At 46.5% G+C, this 21,547-nt stretch overlaps 2 protein-coding genes across 36 annotated transcripts in view; one reads left to right on the top strand and one right to left on the bottom strand.

Annotated features, from left to right (window-relative positions):
• Nucleotides 1-6,747: 6,747 nt before the first annotated feature.
• Nucleotides 6,748-9,711, bottom strand: CCN1 (cellular communication network factor 1). The gene is made up of 5 exons (XM_006734561.3): nt 9,402-9,711; nt 8,887-9,100; nt 8,181-8,537; nt 7,838-8,049; nt 6,748-7,715 (listed from the first exon to the last, which is right to left on the bottom strand). The coding sequence occupies exons 1-5, from the start codon at nt 9,462-9,464 to the stop codon at nt 7,413-7,415; spliced, it is 1,149 nt and encodes a 382-aa protein (XP_006734624.1). The 5' UTR covers nt 9,465-9,711; the 3' UTR covers nt 6,748-7,412.
• A 106-nt stretch (nt 9,712-9,817) lies between these two features.
• Nucleotides 9,818-21,547, top strand: part of LOC115941363 (uncharacterized) — a 105,447-nt gene continuing 93,717 nt past the window's right edge. For 4 of the 35 annotated variants that reach the window (XM_081818716.1, XM_081818700.1, XM_081818706.1 and 1 more), the window contains exons 1-4: nt 9,818-10,189; nt 10,481-10,591; nt 12,247-12,405; nt 16,424-16,533. The gene's annotated coding sequence lies outside the window, so the exon portion shown is untranslated. Of the gene's footprint in view, nt 10,190-10,480; nt 10,592-12,211; nt 12,406-12,433; nt 13,010-13,391; nt 13,716-13,736; nt 14,013-14,179; nt 14,296-16,423; nt 16,534-21,547 lie in introns of those variants that run through there. The other 31 variants (XM_081818715.1, XM_081818699.1, XM_081818705.1 and 28 more) reach the window with 24 other exon arrangements.

The following is a 21,547-nucleotide window of genomic DNA, read 5'->3' as shown; positions in this document are numbered from 1 at the left end:
ACATACACACATGTGTCTCTTCTCCTTCAGTCTGTGCCAGTGAATGGCAGAGCACACGCTCTGAGGAAGCTGTAACTCAGCTCCCACCACGTAGCAACCGTCAGTCCACTGCTGCCAGATCTATGAAATTTTCAAAAGAAGCCAGAAATTTGGACTTCTCAGAAAACTCCTCAGCTTTCAAATCTTGGCCAGATCTCAGTTTTTATACACCCTGTGCCGGTTGAACAAAACATGTCTATTAGCCCAATCCTGCCCAAGCCCCCAGCCTGGGAACTCTGCCCTGGGGCGCTGTAGAACACATTTGCTTTCTCTTCTCCATAAAGATCTAGAGATGTTGGAAGATAGTTCTGATACCCCTTTCAATTTATTCTTAGTTGGTACTCACTCATTGACAAAACTCTTCAAGGTTAAACAGTCAGTCACAATACAGTGGTGTCTGTGCTAGGGTGAGGAGCTGCATAAAGGGCCAGAGGAAAGAGTACTATTTGTCTGTCTTGGGGTGTGTGCAGGTGATGGGTTCTGTCCTGCTGTGTCCATGCAGAGTTAGACAAAGCCTTTCTCTAGAGCCCTTTAAGGATCTCTCTCCACTCCCCCCAACCCTGTAGCCATCTCGACTAAAGTAGATCCTGCCAGCTCTGTAAGGAGCTTGGGGTCAGTGTGCCAGGAGCGTTTCTGAGATGCCCACGAATCTGGTTGATGCAAAATAAATGCTGACACCCTTCCCCACACATGCACAAGCACAATGACAGGCCTGGGGGCATCTTGGGTATAACTAGCAAAGCTTTTGTTTTTTCTGACTCTGCTCAAATTCATTCCATTTTAGAGAGTGGACATGAGTTTCTTGCCCCCAAAAGGTTCTACTACATAGGTATTATGATGGCTAATTTTATGTGTCATCTTTACTAGGCTATGATGGTCATTTGTTTGGTCAAACATGAGTCTACATGTGCCGTAATGGTATCTTATTTTTTATTTTTTTAAAAAAATTTTATTTCTTTGTCAGAGAGATAGAGAGGGAGAGAGCAAGCACAAGCAGGGGGAGCAGAAGGCAGAGGGAGAAGCAGGCTTCCTGCTGAGCAAGGGGCCCGATGCAGGACTCAATCCCAGGACCCTGGGATCATGTCCTGAGCCGAAGGCAGATGCTTAACCAACTGAGCCACCCAGGTGTCCCGCCATGATGGTATTTTAAAGATGTGATTGACTTTGAGTAAAGCAGGTTACCCTCCATTATGTGGGTGGGCCTCATCTAATGAGTTGAAGGCCTTAAGAGAAAAGACTGAGGTTTCCCAAAGAAGAAGGAATCTGGCCTCAAGACTGGACAATAGAAACCCTGCCTTGTTTCCAACCTTCCTGGCCTGACCTATAGATTTAACTTTTACCTGAATTTCCAATCCTGCTGGCTTCCCCTAAGGATTCTGGGCTTGCCAGCCCCCATAATCCCATGAGCCAATTCCTTAAAATAAATCCCTCTTTCTCTTTCTCTTTGTGTTTGTGTGTGTGTGTGTATACACACATACATATATCCTATTTCCTATTGGTTCTCTTTCTCTAGAGAACCCTAATGTGGGTACCCTCTTCATGATACTTCTGAACCCAAAGCAAAAAATACAAGCAGCTTCAAATACTAACGGTCTATAAGACTCCAAACCCAGGTAGTGAAGATGTCTTTGACTTCTCTTAATGGCTGAGATGAGGAGGATATCATGAATTATTTCAGAAACTTCCAACTCAAGCACCAAGGCCTTTGAATAGTTTCCAACCTGTTTATCTTTGAAAACACTACTGAGGTGACAAGTCCTCCAAGAAGCCCTCTTTCATCCCAGCTTCAAAGAGTTGGTAGCTTTCTCCTCAACCATCCTCTGTACCCTGTTATACTTGTTACAACATATTTTGGGCTATGTGGTATAGACTACTAGTTCTCTCCTCTGTAGTAAAAGGCTCTCTGATTTTTAGCTGGTGACATGGCAGCCCAGCATATGAACTACATTTCCCAGCCTTCCTTGCACCTAGGTGGGGTGATTTAAGGAATGGAGGCCGCACATGGTGAACAAGACAGCAGGAGCTTCGGTCCCTGAAACCTTGGGGCAACACATCAGCCCTGTACTGCCTACCTGGATTTTCACATGAGAGGGAAATAAACCTCTGTGTTCCTCAAGCCATTTTTATTTAGTTTTCTGTTACTTGCAGCTGAACCTAACCTTAACTCATTTTTGCTTACGTGCATGTCTCCTATACCACAAAGTGAAGGAACCCTGCTTCTTTGTCAACTACTGCATAGCACTGTGCCCAGAATATAGTGGTGCCAGACAAGTGTCTACTGACTGGGTATATGAATGCAAGGACAGAGGAATGACTAACAGCTAGGGGAAAGCCCAAGGTGAAGTAGGAAGAACACATTGTGCCAGGGAAGGGGCGCCTTCATATTCAGCCTCAGTTTAAGACAACATTAATCTAAATTAATGTGCCAGGCACAGTATCAAGTGGTGCTTTGACAGTGGCAAAAAAGACAGACAAAAATCTCTCCTCTCATAGAGTCTATTCTAGAAGAGGGAGGCATAATAAATACACAAGAAAATATCAGGGAGTGATGAAAACAAAATTGCCTGATATAATGAACTACTTTAGACTGGGTGGCAAGGGAAGGTCTGAGAAGGTAACATTTATGCCGAGACCTGCATAACAAGAAGAAGCATAAAGGGCACTGAGGCAAGAGGGGCATTTGAGGCAGAGGAACAGCTAGTGCAAAGGCCCTGAGGAAGAACTTAACATGGCTTACTTCAGGGAGAAAAAGGCAAGCGGGATTATGGTGAGGGTGATTGGGAAGAAGTAGGCAGGGCCCAGGACTTGTATGCTAAGTAAGGAGTTGAATGTTATTCCAAGAGTAAAGGGTAGCCATGGAGCCTTTAAGCCAAGGATTCACATGCTCTGCTTCACATTTATAAAGAATCACTCTGGTTCCCATAAGGAAAATGGATTTTTGCAGGAAACCAATGATGTTTGGGTTATGTATTGCTGTGTAACAAACAACACCCAAAACTTAGGGCCTGAAAATAACCACATTAGTTTGCTCAGTATTTTATGGGTCAGGAAATCTGGGAAGGACTCAAGTGGTGTTCCATCTCTGATTCACAAGACAAGCTTCAGCTTGGACAATCTGCTTCCAAGATGGTTCCCTCCTGCACATGTGGTTCCCATGAAGGTACTTCCTGGCCTTTCTCTTTCTCCACATGGCATTGTACTCTCTGGGGCCTATCACTGTGGCATGGGCTTCTCACAGCCTGCTGGTCTTGGATAGTTATACTTCTTATATGGAAGCTCATTTCTAAGAGAAATGAAGTAGGAGCTTCTAGCCATTGCCACAGTTGGAACTGGCACCAAAGTGCATTGCCTCCTGGGTATTTATTGGTTAAAGCAGTCAAAGAGCCCACGCAGATCCAAGAGGGTGGAAAAATAAATCCCATCTATGCAACAGGGTCACATTGCAGAGGGCAAAGATATTATGTGGGGTGGAAGATATTATTGCAGCCACCTTTGGTGAAGACAGTATGTCACGTGAGGCCATTTCAGTAATTCAGGCAAAAGACGATGATGGCTTAGATTTGGATGTTTGCACTGGACATGTGAAAGGGGCGGATTCAGAATATGTGAGCAGAAGATATGAGAATTGTAAAGCACTAACAAATGCATCCGAGTACTTGTTTAATTGAATTGCACTTTGGAAGATTACACGGATGAGTGTTGCCCACCACCAATAAAGTAAGTCACAAATAAGTCTGTTCTATCAATAGGACACATACATCATTGTCATGCTTCACAGTGTGCTTTGTTTTGAAGAATGAGTTATTTAGGGCAGGGATTTAATGAGGCCCAGATATTGGGGCTATACAGGGAGATGAAAGCATGGACCTATAGACTGAGATCCAGGGATTGCCACATCCTGTAACCAAGAGTACTTTAGAGAGGAAAGAGGGCCTAAACATTACATTTTCAGAGGCTTCGTAGGGGTGAGTGCATTTGCTCACAGAAAGACCTGAGTGGTGTTCACCTCATGTATTCAGTTGCTCGAGAGACAAAGTTTTTCAGGTATGGAAGTCAATGCACCAAAGAGAGCATATGAAAAAGAATATTTATGGTGACAAATATAGCTGGAAGCTATTGTGCCATTTTAGAACAGGAGAGAACCATCCAGAGTCACCCAGTTAATTAATGGCAGAGCTGGTGCTAAAAGACATGTCTCCCAATTCCAGTCTGGGATTCTTTCCCTTGCATCACCTGCCACCTGCCCAGGACATGGCTTAGTTCTGTACTGTGGTTCCTACTGGACCCTTGCTGTTGCTCATCTGACTTACAAATAGTAGCCAGAGGGTAGGAGAAGACTGTATAAGTACCGCGCGCTAACCCATTGCGCCACTGGAGCTCCTGGAGAAGACTGTGAACAAAGCAAATCTAGTCTCTGCTGGAAAGATAACTCTAAAATATACTTTGCTAATTTTGACTCAGTTGCTTCTCTTTGTGAAGTGGACAACACATGTGTTTAAGTGAAAATCATCACAGTGAGACCACTTACTGTGCTGCTAAATGTTCCATAGAATACTTCTTAAAATTCACTAAATTCCTAAGATTCTCAGGTCACCCAAAACAAAAACAAAAAACAGCTCAAGACCACCACGGTCTTTTGGATTGGAAAGCCGGAACAACACAAATCTTTGCTGTGCGTGGAGAGGTACATCTATATTATGAGTGCTTGTATTAAATGTAACTTCTGTTTCATATATGCAGGTGCATGGTGTTTGATTTTGTTTTCTCAGTACTTGAAGTAGGCAGAGCTCCATGCCAGGCCTAGATAAAAGTTATATATTCTATTTTGTATAATTGTATTCTCAACTACTTCGAATTTATTCACTTTTTATAGTTAAATAAAATGGACATAACTTGCATCTATTCATCTTTATTAATTGAGCACTCTTATTTAAATGGAATCAGCATTTATGCATCACTCTTACTATATTTACTACAATACGATTAATGACCCAAAGATCCAGTATTTTCCCATGTCTGGTTTTATTTCGCATTTGAGCTTCTTTGTATACATATTACCTCCCTACACACTTAAAGGATCTATAACATATTACTCTTTGATCTCTATGTAAGAAGCAATTTGCTAGGCTTCAGTGTCGGAGGAAAAGACCTCAGGATTGCTGCCTGGGAATGTGAAAATCTTTCCTGTGAATTTAGATGTCTGTTCAACGAGACTGCACAACAAAAACCTCACACTTTTATTGTTTCACGTGTTAATATTGCACTAAGTTTAACTGCATCCAAGACTGCACCAGGTGGTGTTTCAGTTCCCAAATACCTTAAAATTTGAATGCCTCAGGCAAGAAAAACTGACAACTCAGTAGGTACAAGTTGTCATATTTCAGGCAAGACATTGCCAAAATCAGAAGAGCCTTTGCCCATAGATTTTTACCATCACATTTCTATTAACCTTTATGCATTTCAGTAAGGTTTTAACATAGATGCTTGGGCAGTGCATTTCCGTAGGTCTTCATTAAAGCATCGATATTAAACTGTTTTGAAAAATCACCACGAGCTGTCCCCCTCCTCCTCTTTCAAAGCACTTTCTCGATGCCTAAAAATTCAAGTACTCTCTTAACCAAGTGCAGACCGAAATATTTCACTATGGATTTGAACAAGAGCCAAGAGGGTCGATGAAAGGAAAACTCCTCTATAAAAGGTTTATTGTCAGTGCTTTCTAAAGAGGTGGATTCTTCTAAAACAGGCTACCAACATTTTCACAAACATTGACGCAGCCTTCTCAACCTCTCCTAGACCTAAGATTGAGGTCCTTTTCTTTTAGGAATGCTCTGCATCTAGCCTTTGACCTTCTGGATAGCCAACTCTATCTAACTGCTCCCTCCTCCATCAGTATAACGTATATTATAAAAAGGAAAGGGGGGATGGGGTAGCTCGGTCCTCACGCTATTGGAAAAGTACTTGAAATTCCTTGCATTCCTTTGCATTTAACAGCATGTTTACCTAATCACTGGCTTATTAGGATTAACACAAGTCATTGCTTCAAGCTCATTCAGTGAAAACAAACTGACTCCTATAGACTCCCAAGATTTTTTTTCTCTGATCCCAACTAAGGATGGATTTTTAAGTAGTTCGCCTATGCTTTAGGAGCAATATTGGGAAAATATAAAGTTATAAACAAGTGACCTTTTATAACACATTATCCAACCATACTTAATCTTGCCCATGGATTTAGATATGGGCAGCCTGGGTTATGGACTGTTTTCATTGAAGTTTCTCTCCTCTACCGAGGTGACAAGCCTAATAACCTAGTGATTAAAATGATAAATGACTCTACTATACCCACCATGCAGTGATGGGGTGATGGAGATCCTTTGGCTTTGAATTCTTAGGAAAATAAAGCATTATTATTTAAATCACAAATTTAGCTTCAGATTCCTTGTGCTTCCTACAATGCCTCATATTCAATACATGTTTTAAAAAGATCACTTTAAATGCAAAGATTTTTCTCAGCTGAAGATAAAAGCAATCATTGTCTTATTTTTGTAGGTTAGTTCCCTGCTCTTACCCTAAGCTCCTAGAACAGTTCCTGGCACAAAGTCGGCACTCAAGTAGTTCTGTTTGAATGACTGAAAGGATGCACAATAAGCTAGGCTCTTCCCAATGACTCTGGGTAGTCTCTAAAAATACTGAATGCCACACACGCAGGTATTAGGTAAATATTTCTTTATTAAATGATTAATTCCATAAATAAATTCTTTTCACTGAATATAAAATTAAAATCATTTACAAATTATTCCAGTATTACATTTCCCTTCCCTCCCCAAAAGCTACACTTTTGATAAATAAAAACATTCAGTCTTAAAACACCTGATTTCTGTTTGCAGTTTAGAGTGCAGATAGCTGCCTCTCACGGACACTCACAGAGTGTCACCTCCAGGAAGGGATGGAACCCCCTTCCCATTTACTTCTGTCAAAAGATGAAGGCTTTAACTGATCAACTAACCGTTTTGTTTTTTTTTTTTAACAACTGTAGAACCGAAAGGAAAAAAAGCCTAGAGAAAAATATGCTTACCAAATAATTTACAAACAGAAAACAGAACGTCATCAACGGCACAAGCTCCAAAATGAAGCAGTAATGTGTGCTCCAATATTATGAAGCGAAGTATTCTCCAATTGTGGCTGCATTAAGTGTCCATCTGCACCAGCACCCTTGGCAGTTTCAAAATACCTTAGTACTACTCACGAATGAGCAGTGCATCCCTTCTACAATGAGTCCCTTACCCCCACCGCCCCCACCCATAGCTCCGTGATTCTGGCCCTCTTCTCCCCAGTTCCGGTCACCCTGGTAGCAATTCCGGAAACCCGGGTAGCAATTAGTCCCTAAATTTGTGAATGTCATTGAACAGCCTGTAGAAGGGAAAGGCCGCCTCGTTGGCATGCGGGCAGTTGTAGTTGCACTTGCAGGACTGGATCATCATGACGTTCTTGGAAAACGCCTCCCCGTCTTCGCAGCGGAAGCGCATCTTCACGGTGCGGGTCTGCTGAGGCGTGCAGCACCGGCCGTCCACGCACGAGCCGCAGTACTTGGGCCGGTACTTCTTGACGCTCGAACATCCAGCGTAAGTAAACTTGACAGGTTCGGGGGATTTCTTGGTCTTGCTGCATTTCTTGCCCTTCTGTAAGAGAGGAGCAAGAAGGAAAGTTAGGAACGGGGGGTTTCTCGTTCTTGGACGAGAGGCCCGCATCTCGGCCCAGCTGCCTGCCGGGGAGGGGGCTACCAGCACCCCCACGAGCTTACTTTCAGGCTGCCGTACATCGGCAGGCCACAAGGCCGCACTTCACAAATCCGGGTCTCCTTCACCAGGCGACATTCAAGGTTGTCATTGGTGACTCGTGTGGAGATCCCAGTGCCGCAGGTCTTGGAGCACTGGGACCACGAAGTTGTTTGAACGATACATTTCTGGCCGTGTAAAGAAGGGTTGTATAGGATTCGAGGTTCCGTTCCAAAAACTAGAGACAGACAAGAGGACAAATCTCTCAGAGGCACACTGACCCCAGCACGTTCAAGTACTCATTTCTACAAAGCTCCAAACTAGGAATGTGTTTCAGCACAACATCTTTCGGGCTCAGTCTCAGCTTACCTGGGAGCCGCTTCAGGGAGCCACCTTTTCCAACGGCGATTAATTCATTGTTTCTGGTTAACTCCACCTCCGAGGCATCGAAGGCCAGCCCCTTGCCCAGGAGGCCATCCCTGTCGTCCACGGGGTCCTTGGCACCATCCTCGTCACAGACCCACTCCTCACAGCACTGCCCGGTAACTTTGACCAGCCGGGGGTTGGAACAGCCCAGGTTGGGGAGAGAGAGTTCTTGGGGACACAGAGGAATGCAGCCTACAGCGCCGTCGATACATGTGCACTGATGTTTACAGTTGGGCTGGAAACTTTCCCCGTTCTGGTAGATTCTGGAGTTATATTCACAGGGTCTGCCCTCTGACTGAGCTGCAAAGAGCACCGAAAGAGAAAGGGAAAAGAGGTTAAAGTTTAGATTCCCAACCATGGCCTGAAACGCATACATATTTTCTGCTGTTAAATTCAATTTATGGTAAAGTTCCCTACAATTCCTCGGGGACTCCAGACCAGAACAATAAGTTAGTCAGGAATCACTTTTCCGTATGCGCTTTTCGTTGGGCCCAGACACACTGAATTGCATTCCAGACTGCTGAAATCATGTGCCTTTCTGCCAAGCTACCAACAACAAAGCATCACCATACATGGTCTCAAAATTACTAAACTTCTGGACTACGAGGACTATTATTTTTTTAAAGGGGCCAAACCATAAGCATCTTACCTCTGCAGATCCCCTTCAGTGCGGTGGAACTGGCGCCGAAATTGCATTCCAGCCCCTTGGTGTGGTCGCAGGGCTGCATTTTGCTGCAGTCCTCGTTGAGCTGCTTGGCGCAGACCTTACAGCAGCCACAGTCGTCCCAGACCAGCCCGACTCCTGGGGCGCACTTGGGCGCCTCCTGGGGGCAGTGGCAGGCGGCGGGGCAGGTGGAGAGCGCCTAGAGGGGGACAGAAGGCACGCGTGAGACTCGGCGCGGTTCGCAGAGGAGCCCAGGGAAGGGAGGGGGGTGGAGGAGTTCCTCCGACCCTGTCCGCACGGGGTCTCTGATCCTGTCCACCCGGCCAGTCCGGGCGGCTGCGGCTGCCAGCAAGGCCCCCGACGCGTCTCTGTGTGTGTGTGGGGGGGCGCCTAAAGAAGGCCCCCGAACTTTTGAGTTTAGTTTTCTCTGCTGGGGGCAATCTGGGGAAAGGGGAAGGACCTGGGAGAGCGGATGGGGAAGCGGAGGCAAAAGAACTCACCAGCCTGGCCAAGTGGAGAAGGGTGACGGCGAAGGCGAGCGTCCTGGCCGTGCGGGAGCTCATTGTGGCGCGCAGAGTCCGGACGAGCGCGGAAGCAAAGACGCCGACACACTGGTGCACAGCGGACGGGGTCGGGTCCCGGGCTCCGGGCGGCGGGAGGCGGGTCGGGCTCCGGTCCGGGCGGCGGGGCGGCGGGCCTGGTGGCAGGAAGGCGAGGGCCGGGGTGGCGAGCGGGCTGCAGGCGTCCTTCTGTTGAGGTCCTTCCCGAGGAGGCGCGAAGGGCGCGGGTGCTGCTCGGGGGCGCTCTCGCTCGCGGTCTGCCCCAGCGCCCAGAGCCCGCCTTTTATACGGGCCGGCCGCGGCGCCGCGTGTTGCAGTGACGTCGGCTCTGTCTGCGAGTTCCAGAATTCTCAAACATCTCAGGAATGCTGGTTGGCGCGGGCTGCTGCCAAGCACCTCCCCTGGCTCCGTTGCACCTTTTTTTTTTTTTTCTTTTCTTTCTTTTTTTTTTTTTTTTTTTGGTCCTGGATCCGTCAAGAAAACAATCTCCCATTTTTTCCACTTTAAATAACTACTTCTATTGGGGAGGGCTCTTTCTGGCGTGTTGGTGGTGAAAGTGGTGGAAGGGGCGAGGGGGGCGAGTTCAGAACTTTGCCTGCACTGGGAGGATGGGAGGACCTGGGAGGGAGGAACAAAAGTGGTTTTGTTTGGTGATGCCGAGTTGACCGGGCAGCCCTGGAAGCCCTCACCCGGGAAGGCAGCGAGCTGTTTGCTTGTTTACAGAGAAGGTGAGAGTCAAGTTATCTATTGAGAGGTGAACGGGGAGGGGGAGTGCGTCTGTGAGCCAGGACTATTTGGGGATTTCATAGAGGCATGCTCGAATCAAGTCCCAAAGCTTTGGCATGGTGTTTATTAGCCAAGTTAAATGTATTGCAAATTAATACCCGCACTGGCATTTATGAATGAGAGAGGAAAAAAAAAATCAACTTCCCCCACTGTCTGGCAGATTCCCAGGCAGAGGTCTTCCCCCTTCCGCCCCCCTCCCTTTTTTGGTATGTCGTACTTGTTTGTTTTTGGAGGTTCCCACTTTAGTTCCAGCCCACTGCCTGGGTTGGAAGTCCGAGAGGAAACGAACGCAGGGAATTCTCCGGGAGGCTGACTTCTACTTCCTCACGGATGCGGGAGACTGGGTAAGCCCTTCCAGCCTCCCTCCGCGGGCGGGAGGCGATGCTAACTAAGCAGCCAGCCAAAAGCCGGGGTGACCACCTTGCAGTGATTTGTCCTGAGATCATCACCTGTGTATACTGCAATGCCAAACCAGATTCCAGCACCATTGTGCCCAGTGGATCTAAAGCTAAAAGTTATGTGGGGTTTTTAACACATTTCCTTGGGACCACTTAGAAGCCTCCCATTTCAAATGGATTGCAATGCTTTTCTAGTCAAGTACAAAGAAATAGATTAGAATATAATGTTCTGCAGTAAAACTGTTAGCAGAATATAAGATCCTATTCTGTCTTCCACACACTCAGTAGAAGACTCCCCTACAAAGCAATTTGCTTTAACATCATCAATATCATTAGTGTGATTGATAAATTTTCCCTCAAAATTTCAAAAACTATCTTCTTGTGCAATTTTAATAAAAACATACACAAGTAATTATGCTAATCTTTCTTTTATATGTGCTCTAGAACTCTTCGTCCTTTTTAAAGTGTAGGGCTGCTCAGTCTTCACAATGTAGCAGTCTTGCTTAAGAAGTCCTTCAGTGCCAACTTTTCTGTGAATGACTCTGGTAATCACAATGAGAAGCTATTGCAGTGAAAACATCCTCCAATAAAGAGAACTGTGGCAGGAAAGATTTAAGTTTCATTCATTCAAAAGTGCCCTTTCATAAGTCTAAGAGGCTTTTGCTAGTTGGGAGTAGGATCTCTAAGGCTTTGTCGGAGGGGGTTTGGGGTGCGGGGCTTACTTTTCAAGACTATGGCTTGTCAGGTGCTATGCAAATAAAGAGGAAAATCTGGGCCCTACTTCGTACTCAAGACAGTCCATCCATTATTATTTGGAACACTTTTTTTTTTCCTGCATTAAAGCTTCATTATTGTTTCCCTCTTAATGAAGTGACTAGGGATGGGGGTGAGTAGGCGCAGAGGGTGGGAGGAGGTCGTGGGGAGAGAATGGAGAGGAGTGTTCCTGGCTTCTGTTGTGGAGTCTTTTCTATTTGACTTCATGGTTGTAAGTATTTCCAGATGGTGAATCAGACACCAGACGTAACAATATTTCCATATTTGGGTATAGCAGTAGCCTGCGTTTTTAACATTTTTCTGCCTCTGTTATCCAACCACAAAGCATTCTTGACAGCTTCAAATGTTGTTAAATATAGACTTAACTTCTGTTCCCAGAGCAGGAAATTCTTCGGAATTCCTTGTTTTTCACGCAATCTGTCTATCATGATTTAAAATAAAATTATAGTGGATGATCCAACTGGCCGGTGGATATACCTTGCTCTTTTATTGAGGGGGGATGGAGGTCCTCAAAGAGATTCAGTCTGCTGCACAGCTTTGAAACACAGGCCATTCCAGAGATTCCTTTAAAAATCAGATTAAAGTTTTCTAACAAGGGTGTGTGGGTTTGTTTCTGGGCTTCATTTGGGGACTCTTGGAGGATGAGTTTGTCCTAGAGGAGAAACTTAGAGAACCTTACCATCAGCTACCCATTTAAGGCAGGGAGTATGTTGTTGGGGGTGGGGGGCGGCTGGAGCAAACAGGGCCAGGAGGTGGGGGAGAGGGAGAGACTGGAGGAACCTATGTGCACAGCCTTTCCATATACTATGTCCTGGTGCGCCTGCTAGTAAACGACAGCATCAGACGAGAGGACTGCAGCTCCTCACGTCCAGCTTAAGGATGGTCCAGAAACCCCAGATATCCGGTCGCCTTCTCACCTCCTCCGCTGAGAGCTGCAGATCAGTTCACGTTGACAGATTAGAGGGGAAATGTGCAAATGTTTATGGGTAAGTGTCTTCGGATGCTAATTCTGCATGGCTCTTTTGCTCTTTTTCCTCACTCCCTCCCTGCATGGGCGCCCCGTGAGGGAATGATGGGCCCGTGTCGTTTCCTTGGGCTGCAAGACACAGAGAAGGACGGCTTGTCTTCGGCAGCTCCAAGCTTTGAGCTGAGTGATGGGGACATTTCTCACCCGCTGCTGCCAGGGAATTTTAGGTCACCAAAAGAAGGGTTCACTGTCTGGCGGTAACTGAGAATAATAATCACCCTAAAACTGCCAACTCCTGTTTCCCAGCCCTAGACCAGTGGTTCTCAAACTTTGGCGTGTCTCAGAATCACCTGGAGGGCTGATTAAGAGACTGATTGCTGGGCCCTACCCCAGAGTTTCTTACTAGCTACATTTCTAACACGTCCCGAGGTGATGCTGCAGCTGCTGGCCCGGGGAATCACACCCTGAGAACCACCGCCTTGGACTGTAGGAGTGCCTCTACAGCGCTGTGTCTGCGCGGGCATGTGCCCTCTTGGTCAGGTCCTCGCCTGCACACCCAGTCTCACAACTACACTTTTTATAGCCACTTTAATGAACAGAACAATTTATGGTGACGGCGAAAGGTCAGCTTTAAGGTGGCGCCCCCGCGCCATCCTTTCCCTCCACCCCGCTCCCCCCACCCCCACCCTGGGGAGTGATGGTAGGGAGAGCCAGGGGTCATCGGGCTGGCGGCGGGACCTGGGTGGCCGGCGCGCGGGGAGGGCCTCGGCTGCCCTGGGGACCCCTGCGGAGACAGCGCGCAGGGTCCCCGCGGCGGGGAGACCGGGGGCTGGAGCGGTCGGCGTTCCAGGGCCGCTTGCCGCCCGCCGCCCCCTGCCGGCCGCCGGGCCCGCGCGCCCGAAGTCGCGGCGGTGGGCAGGACTCGAGGTTTCCGGCGGCGCGCGCCGCAGGACGCTTCCAGCCCCGGCCCATATTTGGTGAAAGTCTTTCAAGGCTCCGTCATCCAGGTCCAGGGGGCGGCGGCGGCCCCCGGAGCGGGCCCAGAGACCGCGCGACCGCCGCGCTGCCGCGGAGTGCGGGCGCCGGGGCCTCGGGCCGCGGGGCCTCAGGAGCTGCGGGCGGGCGGGACGGAGCGCACGCGGGAGACCGCCGCGGCTCGGCCGCAGCCCCAGCCCCCACTCCTGCGAGGGCCCAGGCCCACCCCGCGCTGCGTGGGAGGCTGGCGCGGAGGGCGCCGCGGCCGGATTATGTCACTTTTCCCGTCCACCCCACTGTTGACTCGTCCTCCCAGCGGGGCAGCGAGTTGCCGCGTTGTGCCAGACTTAGAGGGTACGCCCAGGCGCGGGGGTGTGGGTGTGTGTGTGTCAGAGGGTGGCGTTTGCTCCGACTTCGAGCCCACCCGAGAGCAGGGACATGGAATTGACTCCGGGGAGAAGTCCCAAAGGGCTGGGTCCTTTTATCCCGAGAAGGGAGAGAGGCTAGATTCGCTCTCGGCTTCTCTGGGTCTCTCACAACCCTTTCCTCTCTTACTCATCAGCAAGTCCCAAGGCGGGGGGAGGGGGGGCGGGGGCGCGGACCCCTGGATGGGAAGCCCTAGCTCTGCTGTCCACTAGCCTGCAGCCTCCGGTAAGCTATTCATCGTCTCTGGACCTTGTATCCTTCACCCGTCCTTTGGGAAAGGGGACCAGTAGGTAGTAGAGCAGGAGTAGCCCTTTGCAGGGCTGTTTCTTGCCATTCCCTCCTAATAGTAAGAGAAGCAAACGCTTACACCAGCTTACACCACTCTCTGTCAGGCACCGTTTTGAATGCCTGCTGTATGTTGACTCATTGAATTCTCCAATGCCCCATTGAGGCAGAGCCTCTTGTTAACACCATTTTCTATCTAAGTGAAGAAATGGAGGCACAGAAGGTAAGTGGCTAAGCAAAAGACCCTCAGCTAGGAGGTAGCGGATTGGACACAGGCGTCTTGGTTCTAACAAGCCTCCTACTTAAACATTGTACATACTGCCTATTCCCCATCTCTTCGGACATTCAGGCCTGTCCCCTCTCTGAGAACTTTACTTTATCTAACTCTATCACAGCTTACCCAGATATTCCAGGATAAATGCATCAGATAGAAAAATAGTTGATAAGTTAACTGTCCCTGTGCTAACCTCCGAGAATTGCCTAAGGTACTGGCTCTTGGGGAGGAGGGGAGAAAGGGTGTTGCATTTTAAAAGGAAAAGCCTTAATGCAAGTAAGTTTATATAGTGGGCTTTTAAACAATTTGGCAGGCTGGTGGGGAAGATATCTGGGGTCCCCACATGGGGACCCTCTGATACCTCACCAGCCACACTGATCAAGGAGTCTCAATGTCTGGAGTAAGGCTTGAGCTGGTAGAAATTGCATTTGTCACAGAGAGAGAGTTTTCAAGGTCACTTACTTGATAGCTTATCAGTCTGAGTGTGCCTTACGGGTTGAATATGTTTTTAACCTGTTTTTTTCTGCTAGACATTATGAATATAATTATCTATGTATCTGAGGACAAATTGATTATCCCCTTTGAACCCCGGATTTATTCAGAGCTCCTGGTGTGTCATCGCACTAGTGACATCAGAGAGAGGGCCTTAACATTGACCTTCCCGTGGAGGACTCTGCCGTCTGTTGTGGAAGTGGGTACAAAGTGCTGTGTGGACACTTCTCTGCCTGGGGAGTGAGGGTGGAAATACTCTGAGTCTGAAAGGATGAGCAAGAATCTGATACAGGGAAAGACATTTGGGACAGAGGGAAACAGAGCCTTGACCATGCATGACGAGGGTGCATCTAGTGTGTCTGGACCATAGGATTCCTTTGGGGAACTGGCAAGAGATGTTAACTAGGATGGTCTGCAAATGGCCTGACCTGTCATAACACTGGGACTCTGGTATTTGTGAGCCATGTGAGGTTTTGCCTTGGTTTCCTCATCTATAAGATAACGGGGTTGCCCCAGCTCAGGGTACATGCACTGAAGGGCTCATAGGGGTCAGACAAGTAACAAAATGCCATTTCAAGGATTCATGGTGGCTCACAGTAGGCCGCGGCACTGGGGAACCATGGTGATAGTGGGGACCAACCATGCGGGTCTGAGGGGTTGATAGGTGAAAATGTAGGTCCTGCGTTTGCCTGTTTTCTCGTTTTTTAGAGGATATCAGCGATCTGGATTTTTCTGTGAAGTCCTTTAATTTTTTAAATGTTGACAATTAATTAAAACAATGTTAAAAAGCCATCTAAGTTAATTCTAGGAAAATCAAAGAGGGCAACATCTGGGGGCTGCCAGTCGTGATCTCTGGCCTGCATGACTTTAGAACCTGTCCTGCTCCAGCATTCTGTTACTCCCAACCACTCACAAACTAATAGCACCCTGGGCTCCAGGTTTTAATTTGTCAGGTTGACAAGACTTTCATTTACTTAAGAATCAGGGCTGCCACTTAGCTCAGTTGTAGGAGTTTATACTTTATAAACAAAATTAGAATGAGTCTTTTTCTTATTTTCTACTTCACTCACTCCCAGACACTACTGAGTCTCCTTCTTTCTTCTCCCCCTGAATTTATGTTATAACCAGCTGGCATTGTCTTGGCAACATGATAGGAAACACTTTTTTTTTAGGGCGTCTGTAACCAGTGGGAACTGTATCTGTTTATTTCCTCCACCTGGCGTTTGTCCACAGGAAGCTAGGCATTTCTAACCCCCTCACCTTACAGAACTTATTATTTGGTGATAACACAGAGACATTTCATTGGAACAGACTAGAAGGCACCTCTCCCACTCCACCCGCAATCCATCTTCTAAACGTGATTGAGCAATCTGATATATATTAATTATCAGTCACTATCAAATGGCTCCAGATGCAAACGATTAAGAATTAACCTCCTCTTGTGTTTTATTTCCAGAGATAACCTGTCTCTTAATTGCCTACTTAAAACCACCCATACCACATTCAGAATTTAGAAGATTTGATTTGGGCACAGTACTTGAGCACCCAGATCCTACAGAAAAATTGAAGCAATTTATTCTTGCAGATTTTTGCTGGTCTGAGGACGAAGAACAAAGGAGGATTCCGGCTGTTGGGCTGATTATGTGAAATAAGACATAAGACACGTTTAATGCTCAGTAGGATGCTTGGGACATAGTAAGTGCCTAATAAATTCCAGTTACTGCTACAGCTAAGCCCCATCATTATCTTCACTTTTATTACAATTAGCATAGAATGAGCTAGCCTTATCCTCTAGAGAATATTCTGCATTCTTTGGACTAGATGAACTCAAGTTATAAAAACATTTGATAAACTGTATATAGATGAAGTGATTGAAAAAGTCCATGCAGCCCAGTTCTCTGGCTTGCACTGGAGTCCCAGTGACCATTTAAGAAAGCACTTGAGCATTGCCTGTCATGGAATTGCAAATTTGCCTACAGGCAAAGGTGAGCCCTGTGACATTTTGCCTTGGTTTCCTCATCTATAAAAGATAATGTGGTGGCCCCAGCTCAAGGGTCATGCACTCAAGTGCCCCAGGGACCAGCCAGGTACAAAACACCATGCCTGAGGACTATTGGCAGCCGGCTCCTGGCCTCAGCATATGGGAGCCATGGGGATAGTTCTATCTATGGGACCCGGGTTTTGCCTGCCAAAGACTAGGGAGTTAGTACATATAGATGAGTTAGTGATTTTATCTAATGTTTATACCCCTGTTGGTTATAGTATTCCATTTTATGTCCGTTTAAATGATTAGAAAACTGAGGCTTAGCTAGCTCGCATCAGTAACTGGTGCAAAGGCACAGAGCTGTTGAGGGAGAGCAGAGGGTCTGTCTCCAAAGGTTATTCTTTTAAGGAAGAACATGGGAGGGACTCCTGGGTTGCTCAGTTGGTTGAGTGTCTGCCTTCGGCTCGGGTCATGATCCCAGGGTCCTGGGCTCAATGGAGTCTCATATTGGACTCCTTGCTCAGTAGGGAGCCTGCTTCTTCCTCTGCCTGCCGCTCCCCCAGCTTGTGCTCTCTGTCTCTCTCTCTCTCTCTCTCTCTCTCTGACAAATAAATAAAATCTTTAAGAAAAAAACAAAGAACATGGGATTAGCCCTCCATGATATCTGCATTAAAGTTTAGAAACTACCCCTCAACTTCTTGATTTCCCCTAACAACTGACTGTGGATGTTACTTAAATATATTTCTAAATGTTTCTTGGACTCATTTGGTTTTCAGTAATTGTGGGCCCCAGTTTCTTCACGAGAGTCTGGTAATGAATGAGTTAAACCATAAAAGAGGGTTCCCTCCGCACAGGGACCCTTGCCTAAGCTTGCTCCGATTTCCTCTGGAGAAAGAGATGTGTCAGAACAAAGGAGGAACTCAGAGATTGAGAGATACTTCTGCTGTAACTTAGTCATCAAGATCAACTTTGTTACTTGAGGCAGACAGAGCCGCCACCTCCCACAACCATCGGTCACCCTTGCAACAGTTACTAAGCACGGAGCCCTCCAGGCACCCACCTTGAACACCCTGTGTCTCTGAGACTTACATAAGTGTCTCTCAGCCTTGGATGTAAGGGTGGGGGTGGGGTGCCCAAGGTTAGGACAATAAGTAAAAAGCAAAGAGCACTTTGAGGCTAGTCCCAGGCATTTCTTTTAAATCTTATACCCCCTTTCCTTTGAGTAGGTTTTAGCTCTCCAAAGAAAAGTGTTTTTAAAGAGCCAATCTTTGTGTGTGTGTGTAGTTGTTTCTAACTTTTTTTTTCTTTCTTTTAAAACTGAGATACCATTGACATATAACATTATATTAGTTTCAGGTGTACAACATATGGTCCAATATTTGTGTATATTGGGAAATGTTCACCACAATATGTTTAGTTAACACCCATCACCACACACAGTTACAGTGTTTTTTCTTGTGAGGTGAACTTTTTAAGATCTACTCTCTTAGCAACTCTGAAATATACAACACGGTATTATTAACTATAGTCACCATGCTGTACATGACATCTCCAGGATTGATTTATTTTATAACTGGAAGTTTGTACCTTTGATCACCTAAACAGTCAATTCTTAATGGACAAAGATAATATGTGTTCAATGCTTGAATTTCTGAGACTCTGGGAAAGGCTGCTGGGGAATGATAACGTGTAGAATATATACTGAAGCATTGCAGATCCAGAAGATTGGTGATTCAGGTCAATCCTATCAATATGGTATGTGTGCCAGGCTTTGTGCTAGGTGGCAACCCAAAGAGAAATAGCATCTAGACTTTGCTACCATGGCTCTCGCAAAGGGGGGGGGAGAGATGTAGATGTTGATGCAGATAATACAATACAGTGATCTATGTTCTAGGTGCAATGCAACCAAGGGATGTCTAATTTAGAGCCCCACCCCTTAAAGATGAGAGGACTTGTTGAGTTAGTAAATTCTGATGGACGGGCGGGGTCAGGCGCAGCTCTGCACAGGCACTTGCATACACATTCCCCCTGAAGGTGGCAGTTCTAGAGGACGTGCACATCTTCGCAAGACATTAGGAAACACCCGAACGTGAGAACCTTAAGAGATGCATTGATTACAAACAAAAGCAGCCCTTTGGGTGCCGGTGGAAATTCTTATTGCGATGGATCCTTCTTTCTGAGAGAGGAGGGGAGGGAACTGACATTTATAGGACACCTGACACGAGCCAAATGCCTTAAAGGTGATCTCACGGGATGTTCAGGAAAATCCTCTAAGATGAACATTTTAACATCTTTCTAAGCTTAGAAAGTGGGGATTCAGAGAAGTTAAGCAACTTGCCCAACACCAGGCAGTTAGAATGTGACCAAACAGGGATTCTAACCCAGTCCTGTCAGACTGCAAAGCCCATACCCATTTGCATTTCTGCGGCACTGTCCTGACTCTCTGAGTTTCCCTTTATGAGTGTTTCCTCTTTTTCCCCTTTCTTGTATTGTTACCACGTCACCTTTATAGAGCTAGCCTTTCCCTTTTTCTTAGCACTTTCAGATTCATTGATGTTGATGTCTTTGAGCCACTGGTGAGTCTAGCTTCTAAAAGGAGGTGCAGACTGAAGCAAATGGGATCATTACCATCTTGTCCACATCATCACCACATCGTTATAATCAGAGAGCCGGCATGGTGACATGCATCTCCACTTACACCTGCTTCCTTGCTGGGCACTGTGGAGAATGATTTAGATGGATGTGATTTCTGTTATCTGGGGGACAGCTGACAAGTTCCAGAGGATGTGGAGTTTAATGAGAAATAACGAAGGAAGCGTTATTTGGGGATTCTGTGTTTGAAGGACAGAAGGGAAGTGCCAGGGCAGTCAGAGCCCTCAATCGAGGGCTGTGCAAGCTCCCTAAAGGCAAGGCAGTAACAACAAAAGATAACGGAAAAAGAGCAAGTACAAAGAGAGTGAAACTCAGAAGGAAGCTAGGGGACTATACGAAGAGGGTAGTGGGCCAGTGCACGGAGGCGCGCGCGCACATGCGCACATTCATATGCTCCTGTGTTGCGGTTGGTGAGGATGGGAGGGTTGGAATGAGAAGATCATAGTGAATTATGATGTCCCCATGGATTCATTTTCTTGTTACCACAGTTGATCTAGATTTCATTCATCTTTCTTTTCTCTGGGCTTTCACCACGTTCTAGGTCATCGTTCTACTATTTTGAGGGAACCAAAAAGGGCCTACTTTCATAGCTGGGCCATCAATTTTCAGGGGTTTGCAACCCGGAAAGCTGGGGCTACCGAAGGAGGTAGGGGTGAGGATGGGAAGGGGAGCAAACTCGGGGAAGCCTTCTGAAGTGGCATAAACTGAGAATTGAGACAATTTCCACTTGAAGTCACCTCTCCACTTATGAATCATTAACCATCTGGAACCAAATGCAGTTAATTTAGCACCACGTTGGAAAGCTTATAACGTGAACCACATTCCAGGGCCCGGGCATCCAGGTTTTAATCCTTTGTAAACGCCTCTCTTTTGGAACACAATTTGGTGTCAGTACATAGGAACTAAGAATTGTGCCAACTGGTGAGTAATCGCTCTCTGCTTTCTTCCAAAGCACTGTGGGAAAAGGATGGGCAGACTGGTTCAGATAAAACCCAGTCCCACCCAAACTCTCACTGAAGACTTGAAACAAATCCATTTTTTAAATGTTTTTAAAATCTAATTGAACTCAGAGAAATGATAATAAACCTCTGTTCTTTGCTTTCAACTTGGATCTGAAGGCTTGTTTTGTTTTTCTAAGTCTCTGGGCTATCACACTGGGTTATAATCCTTTAGTTTGTGCTTGCCTTTTAAAGGACATTTAATAAATGATGGCACTATGCTAGGTTGTTTTTTTTTTTTTTTTTTAAGATTTCATTTATTTGAGAGAGAGAGAGAGTGAGAAACAGCATGAGAGGGTAGAGGGTCGGAGGGAGAAGCAGGCTCCCCACTGAGCAGGGAGCCCAATGAGGGCCTCGATCCCAGGACTCCAGGATCATGACGTGAGCCGAAGGCAGTCGCTTAACCAACTGAGCCACCCAGGCGCCCACATTGTGCTAGGTTTTGAGGATACACAGATGTGGTCCCTGACTTTGAGGACCACATAGGCTAGAAGTGGTGAGAGCGTGCGTAAATAATGTGTGTGAAATACTGTGTAATAGATCCCTTCATAAAGGTACAGTGTGCACCTTTACTGTACCATGGACCCATACTAAGGGTGAGGGTCACTGCACTGGACAGTGTTGCTCTTGGAACTTCCATTGATTCCTCTGCAAACTTGGAAGAACAAGCAATGTTTTTCTCTGCTTGAATTTAATTGACTCTGCTTATGATATAGTATCAACATGAACCTTGGGAGTCCTCTGACAACCTCTCATTAATAAGGGTTGGATATTTTTGTATCAAATGCCTTTCCACTTCCCTTTGATAAGCCATCCAGGTATTTAGAGCCTTTTGGGTAAACTTACATCTTCTGGTGTTCTAATGATAACTAGGGGATATGTGAATTATATTTTTGGCCTTAGCTGAAATGGTGCATGATGAATCTCAAGATTGCTGTTTTATAGTTTTAAAGGTGATCCCAGTTATTTGAAGCTTTTTTCCTAGGCAGTTGACTACAGTGGGAGTGGGCAAGGAGGGAGAGCATATTGAGTAAGAGGACTGTACTCCAGGATTCTATTACATTGGTGGCATTTT

The sequence above is a fragment of the Leptonychotes weddellii genome, chromosome 4 (assembly GCF_054177405.1).
Source record: "Leptonychotes weddellii isolate Sample4059 chromosome 4, ASM5417740v2, whole genome shotgun sequence".
Lineage (NCBI taxonomy): Eukaryota > Metazoa > Chordata > Mammalia > Carnivora > Phocidae > Leptonychotes > Leptonychotes weddellii.
This window is presented reverse-complemented; position numbering and strand designations above follow the sequence as displayed.